General features: G+C 36.4%; 2 protein-coding genes across 2 annotated transcripts; one reads left to right on the forward strand and one right to left on the reverse strand.

Annotated features, from left to right (window-relative positions):
• Positions 1-2,056: 2,056 nt before the first annotated feature.
• On the forward strand, positions 2,057-2,446 carry LOC139900329 (uncharacterized). The gene has a single exon (XM_071883113.1). The coding sequence runs from the start codon at positions 2,057-2,059 to the stop codon at positions 2,444-2,446; it is 390 nt and encodes a 129-aa protein (XP_071739214.1).
• A 5,527-nt stretch (positions 2,447-7,973) lies between these two features.
• Positions 7,974-10,218, reverse strand: LOC139896727 (uncharacterized). Its single transcript, XM_071879366.1, has 2 exons — positions 9,882-10,218; positions 7,974-8,996 (listed from the first exon to the last, which is right to left on the reverse strand). The coding sequence occupies exons 1-2, from the start codon at positions 10,189-10,191 to the stop codon at positions 8,053-8,055; spliced, it is 1,254 nt and encodes a 417-aa protein (XP_071735467.1). The 5' UTR covers positions 10,192-10,218; the 3' UTR covers positions 7,974-8,052.
• Between the last annotated feature and the right edge of the window lie 9,881 nt (positions 10,219-20,099).

Consider the following 20,099-nt stretch of genomic DNA (forward strand, 5'->3'; position numbering starts at 1 on the left):
CGAATTCATCATGTTCGAAGGGAGTCCCGGAATGATAAGGGATATTCTATATGCATCTTGTTAAGGTCGGTTACCAGGTATTCACCATATGAATGATTTTTATCTCTATGTATGGGATGTATATTGAAACATGAAATCTTGTGGTCTATTATTACGATTTGATAAATTATAGGTTAAACCTATAACTCACCAATATTTTTGTTGATGTTTAAAGCATGTTTATTCTCAGGTGATTATTAAGAGCTTCTGCTGTTGCATGCTAATATATGGACAAGATGTGATGTCAGCATGCTTGTATAATATTGTTTAAAACTGCATTCGAGATTTACTTTGTTGTAACATATTAAAATTGTAAACCAATATGTATTGGTAGTGTGTAAGTGTGATATTTTAGATTATCATTTCTGGATAATCTAGGTGGTGACTTTTTAACCTTGTCGATAAAATAAAGGTTATGGTTTGTTTTAAAAACGAATGCAGTCTTTGAAAAACGTCTCATATAGAGGTCAAAACCTCGCAACGAAATCAATTAATATGGAACGTTTGTAATCAATATGAATGGGACATTTCACAAGGCCTAAGTGAAAAGTTAACTATAACATGTGAATTTTCCAGAAATGCAAATACCTAAATCATAAACTCATTGCAAATGAATTAGAAAGTCAATTTCAAAATAATGATCAATTCAGTTTTTCATGTTCATTCGATTAAGCATACCGGAAGCTATATAAATCCAAACCGCATGAAATCCTAGTCTAACTTGAGTGTTTTTAAGTCATCTATACAATGTTTAACATGTTATAACATAATTCACAAAGCACACAACTCAGAAAATTCGGATTCATGGCAAGATTACAACAAAACTTCAATTTAACATATCTAGAGCATATGATAATGAAATCCATTGATTCTTGAGCCTATCGTTATTAATTTTTCGACGTCTTTCCATCTAGATAATAATAATTTACAAAAAACAAGTCCATCATATCAGTATTATCAATAAACAATTCGGTTTTCATACAAAACAATCAATACGATCAAATCAACGAATAATAATACATACAAACGCGATGAATCGAGCAATTGACCAACATAAACTATAAAACTTTATCAAATCAGAATTTTTAGAGTTAGGGTTTGTACAACTATACCTTTGATCGTCAAATATATTACATCAATGCATAGAGGGTGATGCGAATTACACTTTTCGTGTTCAAGGCTTCAGCAAAAGATCAAAAATTGATGGTGATATTAGGGTTGGTGATGAGCGATGAGGGAGAGGCCAGGAGCACCAAAAAAATCGACTGGAATGTGTTAGGGATTAAGCTCAGTAGTTTTAGGTTAACTAGTATTAGTTTAGAGCCTTAAATCAAATAGTTCAAGACCCACTAATGACCCAACTCAACAAATAAGTCCAATAAGGAGATGGAGGGGAGGGGTTTCGGCCAAGGGTGGCCCAAGAGGTGTTCCCGGTCTCGTGTGGTCCAATTACGTGTATTCGTGGTCCGTTTCATGTGTCGTTTAAACGTACCGAAGGCCCGGAACGCTAAACCGATCGTCAAAACGCAACCAAACATTTAATTTATTAAAAACCCAATAAATTAAATATTTTTAAAAAGTTAATAATTAATAAAATAATTATTAAAATAAACCCGAGCGTTTCGTTGCTCGAAAAACAGTTTTTTCCGTTATTCAAACCGTAACGTTTTTATCGTATTTCTTTTATCCGAAATATTTTTATCGATTAATATTAACCCATATTAATTTAAATAACTCCAAGGATCACGTATACATTTAATACACTCAAACACATAAAAAGTCAAATATTCACTGTTAAATCAACTAACGGACAGTTAACAGAAGTGACGGAAAAAACAGGGTTGTTACACCAAGGTAATGGACAAGTCGAAGTCACTAACAGAGACATCCTGAAGGGTCTTGAGAAGCGATTGGGAAAATGCTACCAATGATGGATAGGAGGAACTCCCATTAGTCTTGTGGGCTCACCGAACCACACCTAAAAGGAGCGACGCTGAAACACCGTATAGCTTGGTGTATGGCACAGAAACGGTACTACCTGCCGAAATACAAGTACGAACCAGCAGAACCGCCAACCTTGAAGAAAATGAAGAACCTTCGTCTTAACCTCAACCTGATGGAGGAAAGAAGAGAAGCTGCCCAAATTAGGGAAGCTGCTTATAAGAAAACCATCGAGAAGTGCTATAACAAACGAGTCAAGCCTTCAATATTCAAGGTTGGATTTCATGTTTTACGACTCAACAGTATAAGAAAGGTGGAATACGAAGGGAAACTAGGACCCACTTGGGAAGGTCCGTATGTAATCTCTGAAGGCTTCGGTAATGGATCATACAAGCTAGAGACCACAACGGGAAAAAAGATTCCCCGTACCTGGAATGGAGTTAATCCGCGAAGGTTTTATTTCTAAGCTTTTGTTTGTATTCAGTAGGAAATATTTGTAACAAGTAGTTGAAGCATATATGCTTCCAACCACAAGAAAATCTTTAAATGAATCCTACAATCTTTTGGCAAGAACGAATGTATATAGATAATACCTCATTTACTTGTATAAAATGTGACGGTGGCCTAAGAGGCACGCCTAAGCTGACTACCACACTATTGTAAAACTGCAACAGTGGCCCAAGAGGCACGCCCAAGCTATTTACACACCTACGAAGGATTCCCCAAGAGGAATACCTCATTTACTTGTAGAAAATGTGACGGTGGCCCAAGAGGCACGCCTAAGCTGACTACCACACTATTGTAAAACTGAACGGTGGCCCAAGAGGCACGCCTAAGAAATTTACACACCTACGAAGGATTCCCAAGAGGAATACCTCATTTACTTGTAGAAAATGCAACGGTGGCCCAAGAGGCATGCTTAAGCTGACTACGAAACTATTGTAAAATCGCAATGGTGGCCCAAGAAGAACGCCTAAGCTATACACACATATGCAAAGGATTCACAAGAGAAATACCTCATTTACTTGTAGAATATGTGACGGTAGCCCAAGAGGCAGCCTAAGCTATCTACAAAACCATAGTAAAATTGCAACGATAGCCCATGACGCATATCTAAGTTATTTACGCACCTACAAAGGATTCCCAAGGGGAATACCTCACGTACTTGTAGAAACATATAATGGTGGCCCAAGAGCCACGCCTAAAACTGTCTACCCAATTGGGGTAAAAAATACGTATGATGATGGCCAAAGAGATACATTTAAGCTAAAGTACACCTCCAAGGGCTCTCGAAGGGATGTCCTTACAAATTGTAACAAAGAAGGATCGAAACCTGAGCTAATGATAGCTCTATGAAGTGTTTTATGATAAACACAGTAATAGAACGTAAAGGCATAATAGATTCTTACAAAAGAGCCCAATGCCCTTTACGACTTAGTCAATTATTTTCAAAAGATAACTAACAAAAGCATGCAATAAAACTACTAAAGCATGCATGAAATAAAGAAGGGCATTTAGCCCACAAAATGTAAAGGCACCCAGGCTGTTGATCACAGGCACGCATGCCACAAATCAAGCAATGTACAGAAACACAACCAACACATTACCAACAAGTTCAAAAGAAGACCCACAAGATTATTTAAGCAACGTCAAAGGTTATTCATCACCTTTCTCAGCAACAAGTTTGAGAAGTTTGACAGGCTTGGCATCCAAATGAGCAGAAACAGTGGCAACGTAATTAAGTTTAGAATTCAGGAGCTTGGCACATGCAGCGTCAAGAGGGGCAGACCCCTGATCCGTATACTCTGGGTGATCGCTTAGCTGAACTTTGCCATGTTTTGCCAAGTCCTCCAACAACTGGCATCTTTCCTCTTGCTTACCGGACAATACCACCTCACCAAGATACTCGCCTAGCTCCTTACTAGCCACCAATTTCTTGCAAACATGAGGAATAACCTGGGTTATAACATTTGAGTAGTCTGATTTCAAACCATCAAATCTCTTCATTTGATCTTCCATTGCCAGAGCAGCATCCCTTGCTTTCTGACGAAGAACCTCATTTTCTTGCTCCAAGCTAGCAACCTTGTCATTATAAAGCTTCTGTTTTTTATGCAACCTCACAATCTTACTCCCAGCAGATTTCACTTCCTCCTCCCAAGAAGTATTCATTAACAGCTGATTTTGAAACTTCTTCACTAACTCCTTAGCTGAAACACTTGCCTTTTTAAGATCACTCAACTCTTTCTCCAAAAACCCAACATCTTGGGTACTTTGCTTCAGATGAGAAAGAACAAGGTGATTATAGATCACATAACGATAACAGTGGGCAGTATACACATCAACAAGCTTAGAAGTATCTACTAAAGCATTCTCATACTCAGGAGGAACCATTTCATCCAAGACATCATAGCAAGTAGATAATGGAGGAATGGCAGGACGAGATTCTATGAATAAAAGAAATTCATAAGAATAAAGCAAATATGGCTCAAAGATTTGGATGAAAACATAAACTATCATACCAGAAGGAATTTTATCACCAAAGCCTTCGAAAGGGGCATCATCCTTAGTATCTTCATCTTTAAGAGAAAAATTAGTTTTTTCAAGGGAGAACCTGAAACTATCTCCACCCTCTTCTTTGCAGCTTTTTGACGTTTAGATGCTTTGACAGGAATGTTCCTAGAAACATCGGGTTCAACATCGACTCGATAGGTTCATGTTCTGAAGCTACCTTGGCACTAGCTTCAACCCTGGGAACACCTGACTCAGATGCCTTCTCAGGCTTGCTTTCAACCTCCATAAAGCTAGAGCAAGAAGGAGAACCCAAATCATTGACCACAATTGTAGCTCAAGCAACTTCTGTCATCTGTTTCAGCCCCAAAGACTTAATAACATTCCTCAAATCCATCTCTGCAAAAAGAAAACAACATATGAGATATAGCAAAATCAAAAAGCAAAAACTTAACCTAAGACAACCAAAACCTACCCTTTTTCCCATAAAAAAAACACAGGATTCACTTTGCCTTTCTCCCATGCAGGTGCCATTTCAAGCTTAAACAAAATCGAAGAGTAGAAGGAATGATAGGATGACGACAAATCCTGCCAAAAAGAGGATCACTCTTTGCAACTTCTGGGGTAGGATCAGTATACTGTTTGGGAATAGTGGCCCATTTGCTATCAACAACAATAGGGAATTTATTCGGGAAGAACAAGGCTTTTTTGGCATAAACAAAAGAACTCTTCCAGTTACGAACATCAGGAATCGAAGAGCAAAACACATTGGGGTCTCAACTGGACTCCCCCTTTTCTTTCAATGCTTAGCAATCGTCACCCACTCACCGATGTCACCAGTTTGATAAAAATAACGAAATAGGTCAACAGTAGGCTGGCCACCGTATGCTTTGCACATATACTCAAAAGCTAAGATCTTTTTTTTATTGCAAGAGGGTGCATGATAGACACATGAAATTTAAAATAATCTAGAACACTCAGGAAAAAAGATGAAATAGGGATCCTAACATTACATTCGGTGAAAGCCTGGGTGTACATAACAGCATATTCGGCCGGAAATTCTAACATCAATTTACCGGATTCCGGGACAATCATGTCATCGACGACTAACCCTAGGGTTTGACGAAGACGAGAACGCTGCTCAAGGGTCAAAATGCTAGCAACAGAACGCAAACCTATTTTTGCCATGACGGAAACAAAAAATAAGCAAAATAAGAAAAATACCTTGTAAGAACAGTGGTAGAGATTAGATCTTGATTGAAAGAAAAAGAAGAGAAAACAAAGAACGAAAACGCAAATGAAAAAATCAAAACCCTGTTTTAATTACCTGCACAGGGAAATGTCCCATCAAATTCAAAGAGACATTGGTAACTGTACCAGAATTTTACTCTTCTACCCCTACCGCCAAAACAAATAAAAGGGAGACAGTAAGGGCAAAAGAGGGAAAACTCTCGGGGCAATGATAATAGCGATCAGAGCAGTCTAATTAAGTATCTAACTCGCCATTTAAGTTTAATTTCACAAAGCTTCGGTAAAATGCTTCATAAATTTAAACTGGGGGCTTGATAGTGTACCCCATCACCTAGCAAACAGGCGCAGCTAAATCACGAAGATATCACGATTACCGATGATCGAAGACATAGAAAAAGGTCACTAGATTACATATGTTGAAGAGATACTAAGGACGAGATACCTTCAAATTCAAACACTACTGTTCAAAAGATAAAAAGAGAATACATCAAAAGCATGACTTTAGTACTCTGATTTAATAAGACACTATATTTGTTAAATGAAGCTATGATACCGAAGACATCTGGTCATGATGGTATCACACTTACCAATGTACAAATACATGAGCAAGAGTCACAAGACTACATATGCTAAAGAGGATAAGTAAGCGGGTTGACTTGCTTACTTGGACTAGTGTCCAAATGACCAAAAAGATGCTAAACACGAAAAACCACGACAAAAAACTCAAAAGACCCCAATAAAACAACATAACCCAAAACAATATGAAACATGAACACGAATGAGAGTTAAACTCATAGAGTTAATCACACAGAACGTAGACCCTAAGCCACAAGTTTTGACATCACCATTCACTTTGTTTTCTCTCTCCTTGCTCGCGGTCTCTACGATTTAGAGTCCAGGGATAGAATAGTATTGCAATCGGAATCGTAATCACAATCGCAAACGCAATCATAATCGTCCCCATTTGAATTCTTCATCAGATTATCGATAATAATCCTTTCATATCAAGTACGATTTTCAATGCATCTTTTGTGCTTCATTTGTTTTCTTCTGAGTACGTACTTAAAAAAATGATTTTTATATAAAGGCCTAAATTTTCTCTTCTTGTATCAAAAACGAACCATCGAGCTAGACCCGTCTACAGAAACACCATTACTAGGACCATATTTCAAGTTTCCCATATCAACCCCTTGTTCACCTAGATACTGGACCCTCTCCTTTCCCATTATATATTACACTTGAACCTTTAAGCCTATCATTCGAATCTACATTGGAATCATTTGTGACAATATCTCTGACATCTAAACCATCACCTAATTTTGCCACTAGTTAGAGTACAGGGAGTCGGCCCCTCGGTGTCGGCGACGGATGTCAGTGACACCGAAATCTGACGGTTGTCCAACTCCGGATCGGCGTCAAGAAAGCCGAAGTCGAGAATCCGACTTTTGAATATATATATATATATATAATATATTTTTAAAAAATGATAATTTTATTATTTTCTGCTCTAAATACAACTTAAATCTTTCATTTTTCACAACATTTTCAAACAATTCTCTGAACTAATCCGCAACAAAAATGTCATACCAAAATAATGCAAACCATAAAAACAACTTGTACAATCCGAACAATCCATTCTCAAGTCAACGGAATCCATTTGGTCTGTTTCAAGTTCCTAGTACGCCTAACTCTTCCGCCAACCAATTTGGTCTGTTTCAAACACAAATTTCTCAAAGCCAATTGTCGAATCCCGAGGAAATTAATGAATTTTTTTGCATTGAGGTCTAATTAACAAAAAAATCCATTCAAACCCGCAATTGTTTCAAGAAGACGAGGTACCCACCCCAACGTTCCAATGAATATGAGATAAAGGAAATGGAAAAGTGGTTGAAGAAGAACCGAGTGGTAAAGGGAAAGGGAAACGAGGTAGTGTCACTATCAACTCGTGGGCTGAGCATGACGAGTTACGCTTGGCCCAAAGTTCGATTATAGTTTCGGAGGATTCAAAACGATAACATATGCCTTGTTATAGCCAAACTAGTGTGCAACAATTGATGCAGTCTATTATTCACTTATTATGACGTAGCTGCAGTATGGGTCAGCACTCAGCATATTATATATTATACGGAGTATAATAATATAATGTCATTATGAGATTATGAGATCCTCAATTTTATTGGAACAAATTTTGAACATATTGCAAGAAATTGGAAGGGAATGACACGATTGGGGAAAGTACTTTTTTTATTAGGTTAACTCTAAAGAAATTGCATACATACTTAAACGATGACAACGGTGTACAAAGACAATGCATCAAGGAATTGATAGCTTCAGGTGATGACGCCACTCGTCAATAAAAACCATCTTTTCAGGATCCATATTTGGTGACTCCCGCGCTTCAAGTCTTTTTAGCATATCTTCTGTTCTACCAAACAACTTAGTGGCAGCCTTAACACTACTCTCTCGTTTCTCTATGTCGCTTTCACGACACTTCATCTTTATGACTCGTGGAATGTTAGTGAAGCAAGCGGATAGTATGTCTGCAATCATGCTACATAACAATGCAAACAACTCTTGTTCGCTAATCTTTTCATCATTGATTTGGTTGTCATACAAGATTGTTCGTGCAGTACGATACATCGAATTAGCAAGTATCAACTTCTTCCGAGTGTTCACCATTATTACCTCTCCATTTGTACTCTTGTTGATTTCTAAAACTATTTCTTTTCCTTTATTTGCAAACCATTCAAGAATCTCGACGGATGTTTTTCCTTTAAAAGATCCTTTTTTGATAGGGTTTTTCAACCACGAGTACTTCTCTTCAACCTCATGCCACAAGGTCATAGCCGCCTTTTGTATATTTCCATATTCACTTGTATTGTTGATGATTTCCTCCACTTGATGCGTATACAAAAGACCTTCACGGACATTTTTGAGCAACCTATCAACATTTTTCTTAGGAATGTTGGGTAGTGAAATGGCAATGCATGTTAAAGTCACTACTGGTATGCTCCAACTGTTAACAACTTTAACAGAAGTTACATCTTCTACTTGATCACTGTCAAAGTTCTTTACTCCGTTAAATCCAGTAGAAGTGTCGAGAAACACCAAAAGATCTTTGTTTTGTTCCTTATTTGTCTTTTGGATCAAGTTATCCATAGTATTTGAAATGTGATTTAGCATCCTGTCACCAAGCTCCATCTCATCTTCTAGTTGCAAAACATAATTTTTAATGTCTTCGTGTACATCATCTATCACTGAGAGAGTAGGGAGCGTAAATAGCATATCCATTATCAACTTCCAATAGTATGAACAATACGCGATACAGATTATAAGGACTATTGGAATAAGCCCCATCATTTTGCTTGATACAACAATAACTCTCTGAATTCGAATGCAAAGTTCTAAAAAGAGGTTTTTCATATTATTGACAAGACCTTTTGACCAAGAACTACCTGATTGAAAAGTTATATGACTTTCTTTCCACTCATACAAATTCTGAATCCAATACTTCTCTACTTTAAACACCATCAAATGTTTCTTATTCCATTTAGTGAACAAATTGAAGTTGGAGATAGTAAAACTTCTGCATATTGGAGCAATGCTACCAACTACAATTCCAACAAATTGAGTTATATAAATGAAATAAATTGACCATTTATAGTCTGTCGTCCCCTTGATTAGACCCTTGATTAGATATGTCATCCCATGGATTTGATACACACTTATCACATCTAGCATTATTACAAATAGCATTACATATAGTTCCATGAATAGAATAATTACACAAATAATGCCAGAAGTAGAGGATAAAGGGTTACTAGCCATCACAAATTGAGGGCTACCACTTTCGACCATAACCCAATTTCTTCTAACAAATTTTCTTAGTTTCTCAACAATTGACGTCAACATATCTTGATCATCTAAGTTTTCTTTGTCTGTGGCTTGATACTTGAATTCTAAAATCCGTTTATAGGAAGGAATTGTTATAGCTGAAGAAATCATGATTATTAATAAGCACAATAACATAGCTACATAGGTGTGCGCCATTATATTGAAATTTAAGACAGTATTATCTATAACGCCGGTACTAATCTCGATGCAAATATTCACAACGATGGTGATAACAAGAATAGCCATACCTATGACGTTTGCAAGAAGTGTATTGTTATCCATAGACGCCAAAGAAGGCATTAAGTTAGCCATCATTGTGCACATGAAGGCCATGCTTCCCAACTTGGTTGATTGGTCCACGTAGCGTGGCATCATACTATTTAGATCCACAGGCAATTTCATGGTGACAGTTATCACTGTAATAGAAGCGGCATTGAGTGTGAAATATTTAGATGGAAACCACATCTTTTTATTTCTAAAACCATGCAATAAATCAGCTCCCATGGCAACAATGCACAAAAATGATGCTACAGCGATGTAGATGCCAATCCACACCATTGGTTTGCTATACGTGTTCGCAAGATCCAAATTGTAACACAAATCAGATAAGAAGAATACGCTGTCACTTGTGAGATTTGCAGATACAACTTGTTGATGTGCCTGAGCAACTAATGGCGTCACAATATTGTAACAACGTGATGGGTCAGCACTCATGTTTATAACCTTAAAGCAAGATAATGGCTAATCTGTTTTTTTTTTTTTTTTAATAAGATGTGAAGAAGATAGACGTATCTTATATAACAAGTCATAGTCTGTAATTCATATCTTAAAATATGCAAAGTCGTTGCATACTTGAAGGCCCACGGCTCTATCAAAAGGTGAGTTGGACACGAAGACAATAGATGTTTAATTACTAAAATACTTTTGTAAAATTCAGAGGCGTAGCTATGTAGAGCCCAGGGTGGGTACGGGACACCACTCAAATACGCGATGTAGTGGGAAAATTTTTGGTTTTTTAACGTGTGACACCACTGGATAGTGTAAATTTTTTTGAGTGACACCACTAAAATAAGACATCTAGTATAAATTTTTTTGAGTTTTAACCGGTGACACCACTGACCACCAATCCTGGCTCCGCCCCTGTTGTAAATGAAGATTAATTAATACTCCGTAGGTTTATTATACAAATCACTCAACTACTTTTGATAACCACTCCCTTCCCTTTGATCCTGCAATTCTGACATTTGTCGAGGAGACGTTTAGAGAAGAACACGACAACTCTTTCCGTATATAAATAACCGCCTGTTGACGGACTTGATCCAGCAATTATCTGGACAATAATAAGGATGGTGTGAAGAAATATACGTTATTGTGAAGTCAATCATGGTCAACGCTACTTTAAGGTTTAAAAATGTAATATTCACTAGTCCAGGGGTGTGAAGTGTAAATAGAGCCGTCAATTCCGTTACTTATCTGTAGCTTTAGAAAGAGACTATAAAACTCTTTAATCGTTTTATAATGGGTTAAACTTAAACCCATAGTTCATATATTTTCATTTTTGTCAAATGTAGACTATACGTAGACTGTATACTTTCATTTAAGTGTATCAATATGAACGAACAAAACTTATTAACCGGATAAACAACTAAATGATGACGTGGCATCTTACGTGGAGAATGACGTTGGTGATACATCGGAACAAAACTAAAAGTATATAGTCTAAATCGGAACAAAACTGAAAGTATATAACCTACATCGGAAAAAACTGAAAGTATATGACCTATTTGTAGCCATAGAAAATGCAAAAAAAAAAAAAAAAAATGTTAAATAATTAACTTTACCGGTTCATCAGGTAACTTGTTAAATTTGTGTACATCAATACAACTTTTAAGAGTATATAACCTACAATGGTATTTTTTGAAGTATATAGCTTATATTGAGACAAAATTGAAAGTATATGGCTTATTTATAACTTTAACCTTTTTATAATTCAAGCTTTAGAATCACTTTTATTTAGTAATATAAGACTTGAGAATCATTTGGGTTTTTTTTTACTATTCTTGTGATGTTGTTCTTAACTTGCATAAATTTTACAACAAACGTCATGCTGAATTAACCGTTGACGTTGCTTGGTTGAAAAATAGATTATTTTCTTATGGCATATTCTATTTCCATAAAATGGCAAAATTTAATGATCCTTTTTTCAGTACCAAAGGCCGGCAGTATGTGTACAAAATGTTTGGCAAAAATATGTATTTGTGTTTCCTAAGACCATATTTGACACCAAGCTTTTTAAAACTTTTAAGTTTTTACCTTTTATAAAAAAGTTTATATCAATCAAAAAACTCCGTTTGGTTAAAGAGTTTAAAGCTTTTTTGAGGGACGGAAAAATCAAAAAAAAAAAGTTAAAAGCTAACTGAACTAGCGTTTGAGAAAAATGCATACTTTTTTTTATCATTATACTCTTTATTTTAACAGTTTCAGCTACTATGCCAAGCACCTAAATACGTATTAAAAACTAACAACTACCAACTACAAGCTACCATCTGGTTTTGCCAACATATCTTAAATAGTAAAATGACAAAAAAAACTAGGAGCTTTTCCTTAACTCTCTATTAGCTTTTAGCTTTTAGTTTTTTTCCTGCGTCTATGAGTATATTTGACAAAACTAGCTGGTATCTCGTAATTTTTAGCTGGTAGCTTTTAGTTTTTAAATATATTGTAGTGTTTAACGGAGTAGCTGAATCTGTTAAATAAATAAAATGACAAAAAACTAGAAGCTAAAAGTTAATCGCTACTTCAAGTAGTTTTTAGCTTTTAACTTTTTCTCCGTGTCTAAAAGCTTTAAGCTCCTCCAACCAAACAGAACTTTTTATTAAATATGCAATTTTTTCATAAAAGCTAAAAGATCCAAAATCTCGAATAAGCTCGTCGTCAAACATAGCCTAAAACCTAAGATATTTTAATCAAACAAAACTTTTTATTAGATATTAGTTTATTCATAAAAATTACTACGTATAGCTAAAAGCTTCAAAAAAGTTTATGCCGAACATGCCCATTGCATGCACGAATCAGGATGCGATAAGACCATTCTTATTCATCACACTACTTTTTCAACAAAACTGTGTCACATCAGCGCCACCTCAGCAGCTTCTTCCAACCACGTTCTCAGCCACATTCACTAACATTCATCACACACATTGACCCCACATCAATATTTTATTTTATAATTAATTTCTTATTTCTTTATTAATATTATTATTAATATTATTAAATTAATTTTTTCAAATTCAAATACAACGGCTAGTATGCCGTTTTTTTTTTTTTTTTCAAAATAACGGCTAGTTTTTTCCTCTATAAATACACCCACTAACTCAAATCACTTCACACACTTAACTTCTCAACTCAAAATCAAAATACAAATAACCAGTCAAAATGAAAACAATTCCCCCAATGATTGTTGCGTATGATGTTCATTACGGAGGTGATTTCCGGAATGAAATGAAGCTCTACAAGTTCGGCAAAAAAAAATCATTTGAAGGAATCGATATTCGTGATGTTGGTTTAGACGATCTGCTGTGAATACACGGATGTGCTGTTTTTTGAAGACGATTATGATCTGGATTTAAAGGCAAGCTATCTCCGTAACGATGATCAATGGTACAGGATAAAAGATACCCTTGAAGATTGTGGTAACCTTATTAGTCTGTATGTGGTTCTTGAAGATGAAGAGACGTTTGGTTGGCGTTACCTCGATGAAGCAGCTGAAGAAGAAAAAGATGAACCGGTGGCTCCAGAGTACGACACAAATGGTCGTTTTTTTTTGTGAACTCTACTGAATTCATCGATGTTTGTGTTTTAAGATGTTGTATTGTATTTCAGTTTAATTTGGTTCTAGTTTAAAAAAATGTAACCGTTTGTGTGTTGAATAAAAGTGTTGTTTCAAATAAGATTACATTAAAAATAAAAAACAATACATTAAAAATAAAAAATAAAAACATTACATTAAAAAATAAAAAACATTACATATAAAGTTTATTAAAATAACATTACATTGAAAATAAATAACATTACATTCGAATCATAAACTAATCTTCGGCGCAATCTTCATCTTCAAATTCTTCATCCTCGTCTTCTTCATCATCTTCTTCATCAACTTCTTCATCATCATTGACATGTTCGAGAACGTTTGAAGGTCCGGCAGTCGGATCAGAGCTAATGCGATGATTTGGTGGAAGACTCCAAATATGTTCGATAAGAATATCTCTAAGAAAATGATGACTGCTTTTATCTCTAAGTTCTTTTTCCATTCGCATATGTAGTTCAACCCGTTCGTGAAGGTTTAATTGTCGGGGATGACGCCCTGACGGATAATCTTCTTCAAGTACACAAAATGCACGGCCATTGTCTTCGGTTATCATATTATGTAACAGCACACAAGTGTACATAATATTTTGAATCTTCTTTATATAGAATTGTCGCACCGGATTTTTTATAATTGCAAATCGACCTTGAAGTATACCGAAAGTTCATACAATATCTTTTCTTGCAGACTCTTGGAATCTTTTAAATTTCTTTGCCTTCAGATCGTTAGTATTTTTAAAAGATTTAACTAGAGTTGACCATTCCGGATATATTCCATCCACCAAATAATACCCTCTCCTAAATTGCAACCCATTAACGGTATAGTTACATGGAGGTAACTCATCTTTTAATAAATCTTTAAATAAATCCGATTGATTTAAAACGTTAATGTCGTTGTCTGAACCCGCGGGACCAAAATAGGCATGCCAAATCCATGTATCATACGAGGCAACAGCTTCTAACATAATTGTTAGGTAACCATGATCACCACGTGTATATTGCCCTTACCAAGCAACGGGACAGTTTTTCCAACCCCAATGCATACAATCGATGCTCCCCAACATTTCCGGAAAACCATGTATTTCTTCATGTTTTGAAATTAAACGTTGCACATCGTGTGCATTTGGCGTTCTCAAGTACTCCGCTGAATATAAGTGTAAAACACTTTGCAAAAGTTTTCCAAACACAAATAACTAGTAGATTCACCCATGTGCAAATATTCATCAAATATATCGGGTGCAACACCGTACGCTAAATGTCTAACAGCGGACGTACATTTTTGAAAAACATTAAAACCCCATTGACCCGTAGCATCTTGTTTTTGTTTAAAGTATGTAAAATAGGGGAGAATAGGTTGTTGATTAAATTTAACGATACCTCGACAAATGCGGATAAACAAAGACTTGCTCATACGATAGCGTCTATGAAACTTATCAGGCGGGAAAGTGGGATCGTTCGAAAAATAATCGTTGTGGAGTTGTTTTGCTTTTCCTTCTCTATCTCGTGGAAAATGTCTTCGAGGAGCTCTTGGTATAGACAGACCTTCGTTTTCGACTTCTTCTTGTTCCAAAAAATCTATAGCTTCGAGAGCTTGAAGTGGATCATAAGCATTTGCAATAGCCACCGCCTCTTCGTAAATTTCGTCTTCTCAATCTCGATCCATGCTCGGAAATTTGAAGAAGATTAAGTTTTTTTAGTTGTTTTATTTGTAGTTGTAGTATGAAATTTATGAGTTAAGGTATAGTATTTATAGAAAGAAAAAAAAAAAACCCAACGGCTCCTTCTCAACGGCTCCTTCTCAACGGCTACTTCCCAATTTCTATTTTAGTTTTCTTTTTCTTTTTTTAATTTTCGAACGTGAATGAAAATGTCAAAGAATAGCAGATTGCAGGGCGGGCCTTCAACGGCAGCCCCGACCACTGCCGCTAGCAGTGGCGTCGTTGAAACGGCGGGGCTGAGACGGGCTGGGATGGTGTTGGATGCTAGTGGTCTAATGAATGAAAAAAGCTGAAGAAAAACTTAACAAGGAATATAATAATATTTAATTTACTAGTTAAGCGACAAGGTAATGAAGGTAAAATAGATAGAAAATTATCTAAATTGAATTGATAATATTTACAATGGATATCTGATATGACCGAAACGGACGGTTTTATTTCGCGCGATGTCGTCAGGTCGCGGCGCGTCAGAGCCGGCCACCAAGAGGGGGGACACTTGTTTTAAATTTATATTTAGTGGGGCCTAAATCGTACTACTCCTTATTATGAGTAAGGGAAGTATGACCTAGAGTCGTATTTTTGAGATATCAGTAGAATCTAACTTATATCTAAAACTTAAGATAATTATAAAGTGCAGGAGTAGTTGGTGATTACCTAAATTTGGGTTTTCAAGATTAAAGTAAAGTAAATATGATAAAATTTTTAATTCAGATAAGGCTAAAACAAGTGCATGCTATGATTTCATCAGTTACTTTGCCTGGTATTATGGAATGCGGGCTCATGGATAGGCAGTGACCTTGTATTTACTACACTAGTCCTAAACGCCCCTGTCATAAGACATGTCACTGGGTAATGCGCTAGGCTTGAAGATTCTGAATAGACAGCAACGCCCCTTACCCCCGACGCCCGTGCAGTCTGACTACAGGCATACACGTTCAGATGGCTCATCCAATTGAGCGACTCGGTTGGGTAACGTATTAACATTCCGAAATGGTCTAAACTTTCTTAAGTATAATAGAATACCTGGTTTTCCATATTCGAGAGACGTGATGGGTCACAATGATTTCGTTAATGATTGGTTTAGAAGATAATTAGGCCCTTAAAAGAGTTTAACCATAAAGAACACCATGGCCAAGTCAAGCTGACTTCCAGGAAATGTTTGGTTATTCTAACGGTCCAATCCTTTATGTGTTCGAACAAACAGTTCCTTAATTAACTAAGAATCCCTCAAGCGGGGTGCAATGCTTGAGACCGCGTTATGGTGAAGTGTACTAGTCAACACTAACCGTCTTCCATGACCTTACTTAGCAGAGGTACAGCTTACAACAACCGTTGTGCTTCAGCGTGCACGTACGAAGTTTATATGTTTGGTGACTACACTAGCATGGTCTAGGACCGACAATGTACTAGGAGTCTAGTCAGATGTTTCACTACAAAAGAGTCCTCAGTCGGAATCCAAGGCTCGATGGACTTACTACAACTGGTGTGCCTCAGTCAAACTCACGTTGTATCCGATAGACTTCTCTTACCAAGGGGTGACACAGATAGTGTACTCTGAATCGGGGTTCGCGACTTCCCAATAACAGAGCCAATAACTACATTCTATTAGTTGGAAAAGCGATTGAGTTCAAAGCATAATCGGAAAGCATTTTGACAACATACACAAGCAATAATATAATTTTGGCATTATAACTGATTACGTCATAACATACACTAAAGATAACTACTCGCTAATCATGGCAACAATATCGCAAAGCATAATAATGAAACACATTATAAAAAGACAAGGGATAGAATTACCAGTAGATTAAATGAGTTCTGAATACAAAAGTGACAACTTCAAGACTCCAGACCGCTCATAATACAATCTTCGGCGTTCTTCTCCGGGTACTAGGTTTTTCGCACGAAGTCAAAGACCTTGAAAGTATGACTAATATTGTACAAGAGAGAGAAAGAAGTGAATTGAAGTGTGTGTGGAAAATGAATGATAAGTGCCCTTTAAATAAGCTTGATTTTTGCCTGCAAACGGCTGGCAGGCCGTTTGGCCAGCCAGTTTCCTGAGGCAGCCCGTTTGCTGAGGCCGTTTGATCTGGCCGTTTGGCAGGCCATTTTTCACATTGGCAGGCCGTTTGGCAAGCCGTTTGACAAGCCGTTTGGCCTGCTGATTCCCTGGATCGTAACTTGATTTCTTGTCTTTCACCGTTTTTGCTCTAGAATCTTCGTTTTAGCTCCAATTCTCTTGATTCTTTTTAAATCGTCTTCGTGATTACTTGTTCTTCAATTCTAATCGACGAAGTGGGTATTTTGCCGATAAAGTTCAAATCTTTCTTGTTTTTGGGCCTTAATACTGGGGTGAAAACGTCAGTTTTTAGCCGCTATCAAATATCCCACACTTAGACTTTGCTTGTCCTCAAGCAAACTTCTCGTTTTTACTTCAAGAAATCTTTTCGGACTTTCTTTTCTAATAGCCTAAGCGGTTTGATTTTTATTATAAGAGCGAAAGATAAGGTGAGTCATCTATGTTAGGGTTGAAACTATCTCTGCAAGCATGCGAGGAGGTTACATGACTTAGGCTAGCTTTCACGGGTCACTCCAATCACTCAAGTGTTTAGGGTTCCCTATAGATCTAAGAAATGAATTTTCACTCCTAGCCTGTCATGTTGTACTCATCGTCATAGGCTTGATAAAGACTCAAATCCTTGCTACTAATGTAAAAACGGTAGTAACCATAGCTTCTAGGTCATTTGTCAGTGATGGAACGAAATTTTGGAGTGGTGGTGAAGTTGTTTTAAGGGGTGAAAAGGGTAACACAGTCTCAAAAGACTTTTATTTTGGAAAATTTTAGTTAGATAGGTATTTTTGAGAAGCACTTTTGAACTATACTTATTTTTGAAGCGATAGGCATTTGTGGTCAAGTTCTTCTTCGGCGTTTCTCTTTATAAGTTCTACTCCTTTTTTCAGAACTTTTTTTTTTTGGAGATTTCATCTCGAGAAACTTTTTGCCGGTAGACTTTTTCAAGACCTTTGCCGTGATACTTGAGAAGTTTGTAGCATCGGGTTTACGGAAGGAATCTCATTTTCTGGATTTTCGATTGATACTAAAGATGAAGTGGATGAGGTAAAAGAAACGGAAGTGTGAGCGGGTTGTTTTTGATAAATGGCTAGCTCTTCTGATTATAACCGAATCACATTTCGCAACTTGGAAATGCAGAACTAAAGCAAGTTCTGATTCCGAGCACAGACATCCGCACTCTCAACAAAAAATAACGAAGCATTAAAGATGAATGCTGGTCTTATTTGGGTGCCTCATCATAATCAATTTAGGTCGATAATGCCTAGTCATGCAATGCTCTTTTAGAGATTCGGTTCATCCTAACAAGATTTCCACCTTACTTAAGCCTTATTTTTATTTACAAACGTTTCAGGTTTTCAAAAATACTTTTTCGAAAAGGCTTTCTTTTGTTAAAAATTTGAAATTTAGCTTAAAAACTTGTAATCTTTGTAATGGGTTACTTAAATATAGCATAAAAAGGATTATACCATCATCCCACACTTAAACGAACATTGTCCTCAATGTTCCTAGTGTATCCCACACTTAGGAGTTTTAGTTGAAGATTTGGGATTATTCGTTTAGTGTTTCAATTGGGTGTTATCCCACACTTAGTGATAAGCTAGGATGTGGCATAGTTTGAATCTTGAGCTAGTAGCGGAAAGAAAGAAATACCCCTAGCAGATGCGGCTGGCTTCCAATCCTTGCGTCTTTTATCAGCTCATTTGTCATCCTTTATTCTTCTACTCTACTTTATTGCACGGGTTGCCTCCCGAGAAGTGCTTTTGTTTAAGGTCGTTGGCTCGACCGTGGTGATGCTCTAAAAAGTAAACATTCCTCGCTGATGGTTGTGATCTTGGTCTTCTCGAGGGAATGTGAGTCTTGGCGGGTAAATCCTAAGAAAGTGCCGGACCAATAGTGGTAGAAGATCTGGTACTTCTCTTGAAGATTGACGTGTGTAGCGTGGGGGTACGAAATACTATATATTTTTACTACGAAATACTACAAAATATGACAAGTTTTAATTATTTATTTACAGATGGGATATACCTAAACCTTGCTACAACACTATAGGCAGTGTACCTAATCGTAGAGTAGTATAGTTTTTAGTAAGTCCGGTTCGTTCCACAGGAAGATGGCTTATTTCACACTATATTTTAAATAACTATATTTGTACAAAACATATATAATTATATATAATAATATATAAAAGGGAGTTTACCGTTTAATGACCGGTTTGTCGATTTTAAAACTTAAGCGTAAATATAAATGACAATAATTAAAGTGCGTAAAATAAATAACAATATAATAATTATGCTTATTTAAACTTCCGTAACCATGATGTTTGACGTTTTGATTTTAATTTATTACCCTGGGTTAATTGTCCTTTGTCCTGGATTATTCGATAAGTCCATCTGGTTTTGTCCAAAATAGTCCATCGATCATAATTATAAAGTGCGAGGGTCTTCGCCAAATTAACCTTATACCCGAAGTCAAATATTCCAACTAATTGGGGATTCGAACTGTAACAAGGTCTTAATACTTTGTTTAATGAATACACCAGGTTATCGACTGTGTGTAATCCAAGGTTTTAATACTTTATTAACAATGACACCAATTACCCTTGAATGTAATCCCCCCCTGTTTTAATGAGTCCAGTGACTATTAATCCATCCAGTGTCCGGTCAAATGAACAATAATTTGTATTTATAAATATCCCGCCCATCGTATCCGATTAAGCGTATGTGGTTATATATAGATACGTCAAATTATAACCTTTATATTAAATTAACGAGGTATCGTTAATTTAATATAAAGCCCATTAATAGCCCATA

This window comes from Rutidosis leptorrhynchoides, chromosome 3, assembly GCF_046630445.1.
Source record: "Rutidosis leptorrhynchoides isolate AG116_Rl617_1_P2 chromosome 3, CSIRO_AGI_Rlap_v1, whole genome shotgun sequence".
Taxonomy (NCBI): domain Eukaryota; kingdom Viridiplantae; phylum Streptophyta; class Magnoliopsida; order Asterales; family Asteraceae; genus Rutidosis; species Rutidosis leptorrhynchoides.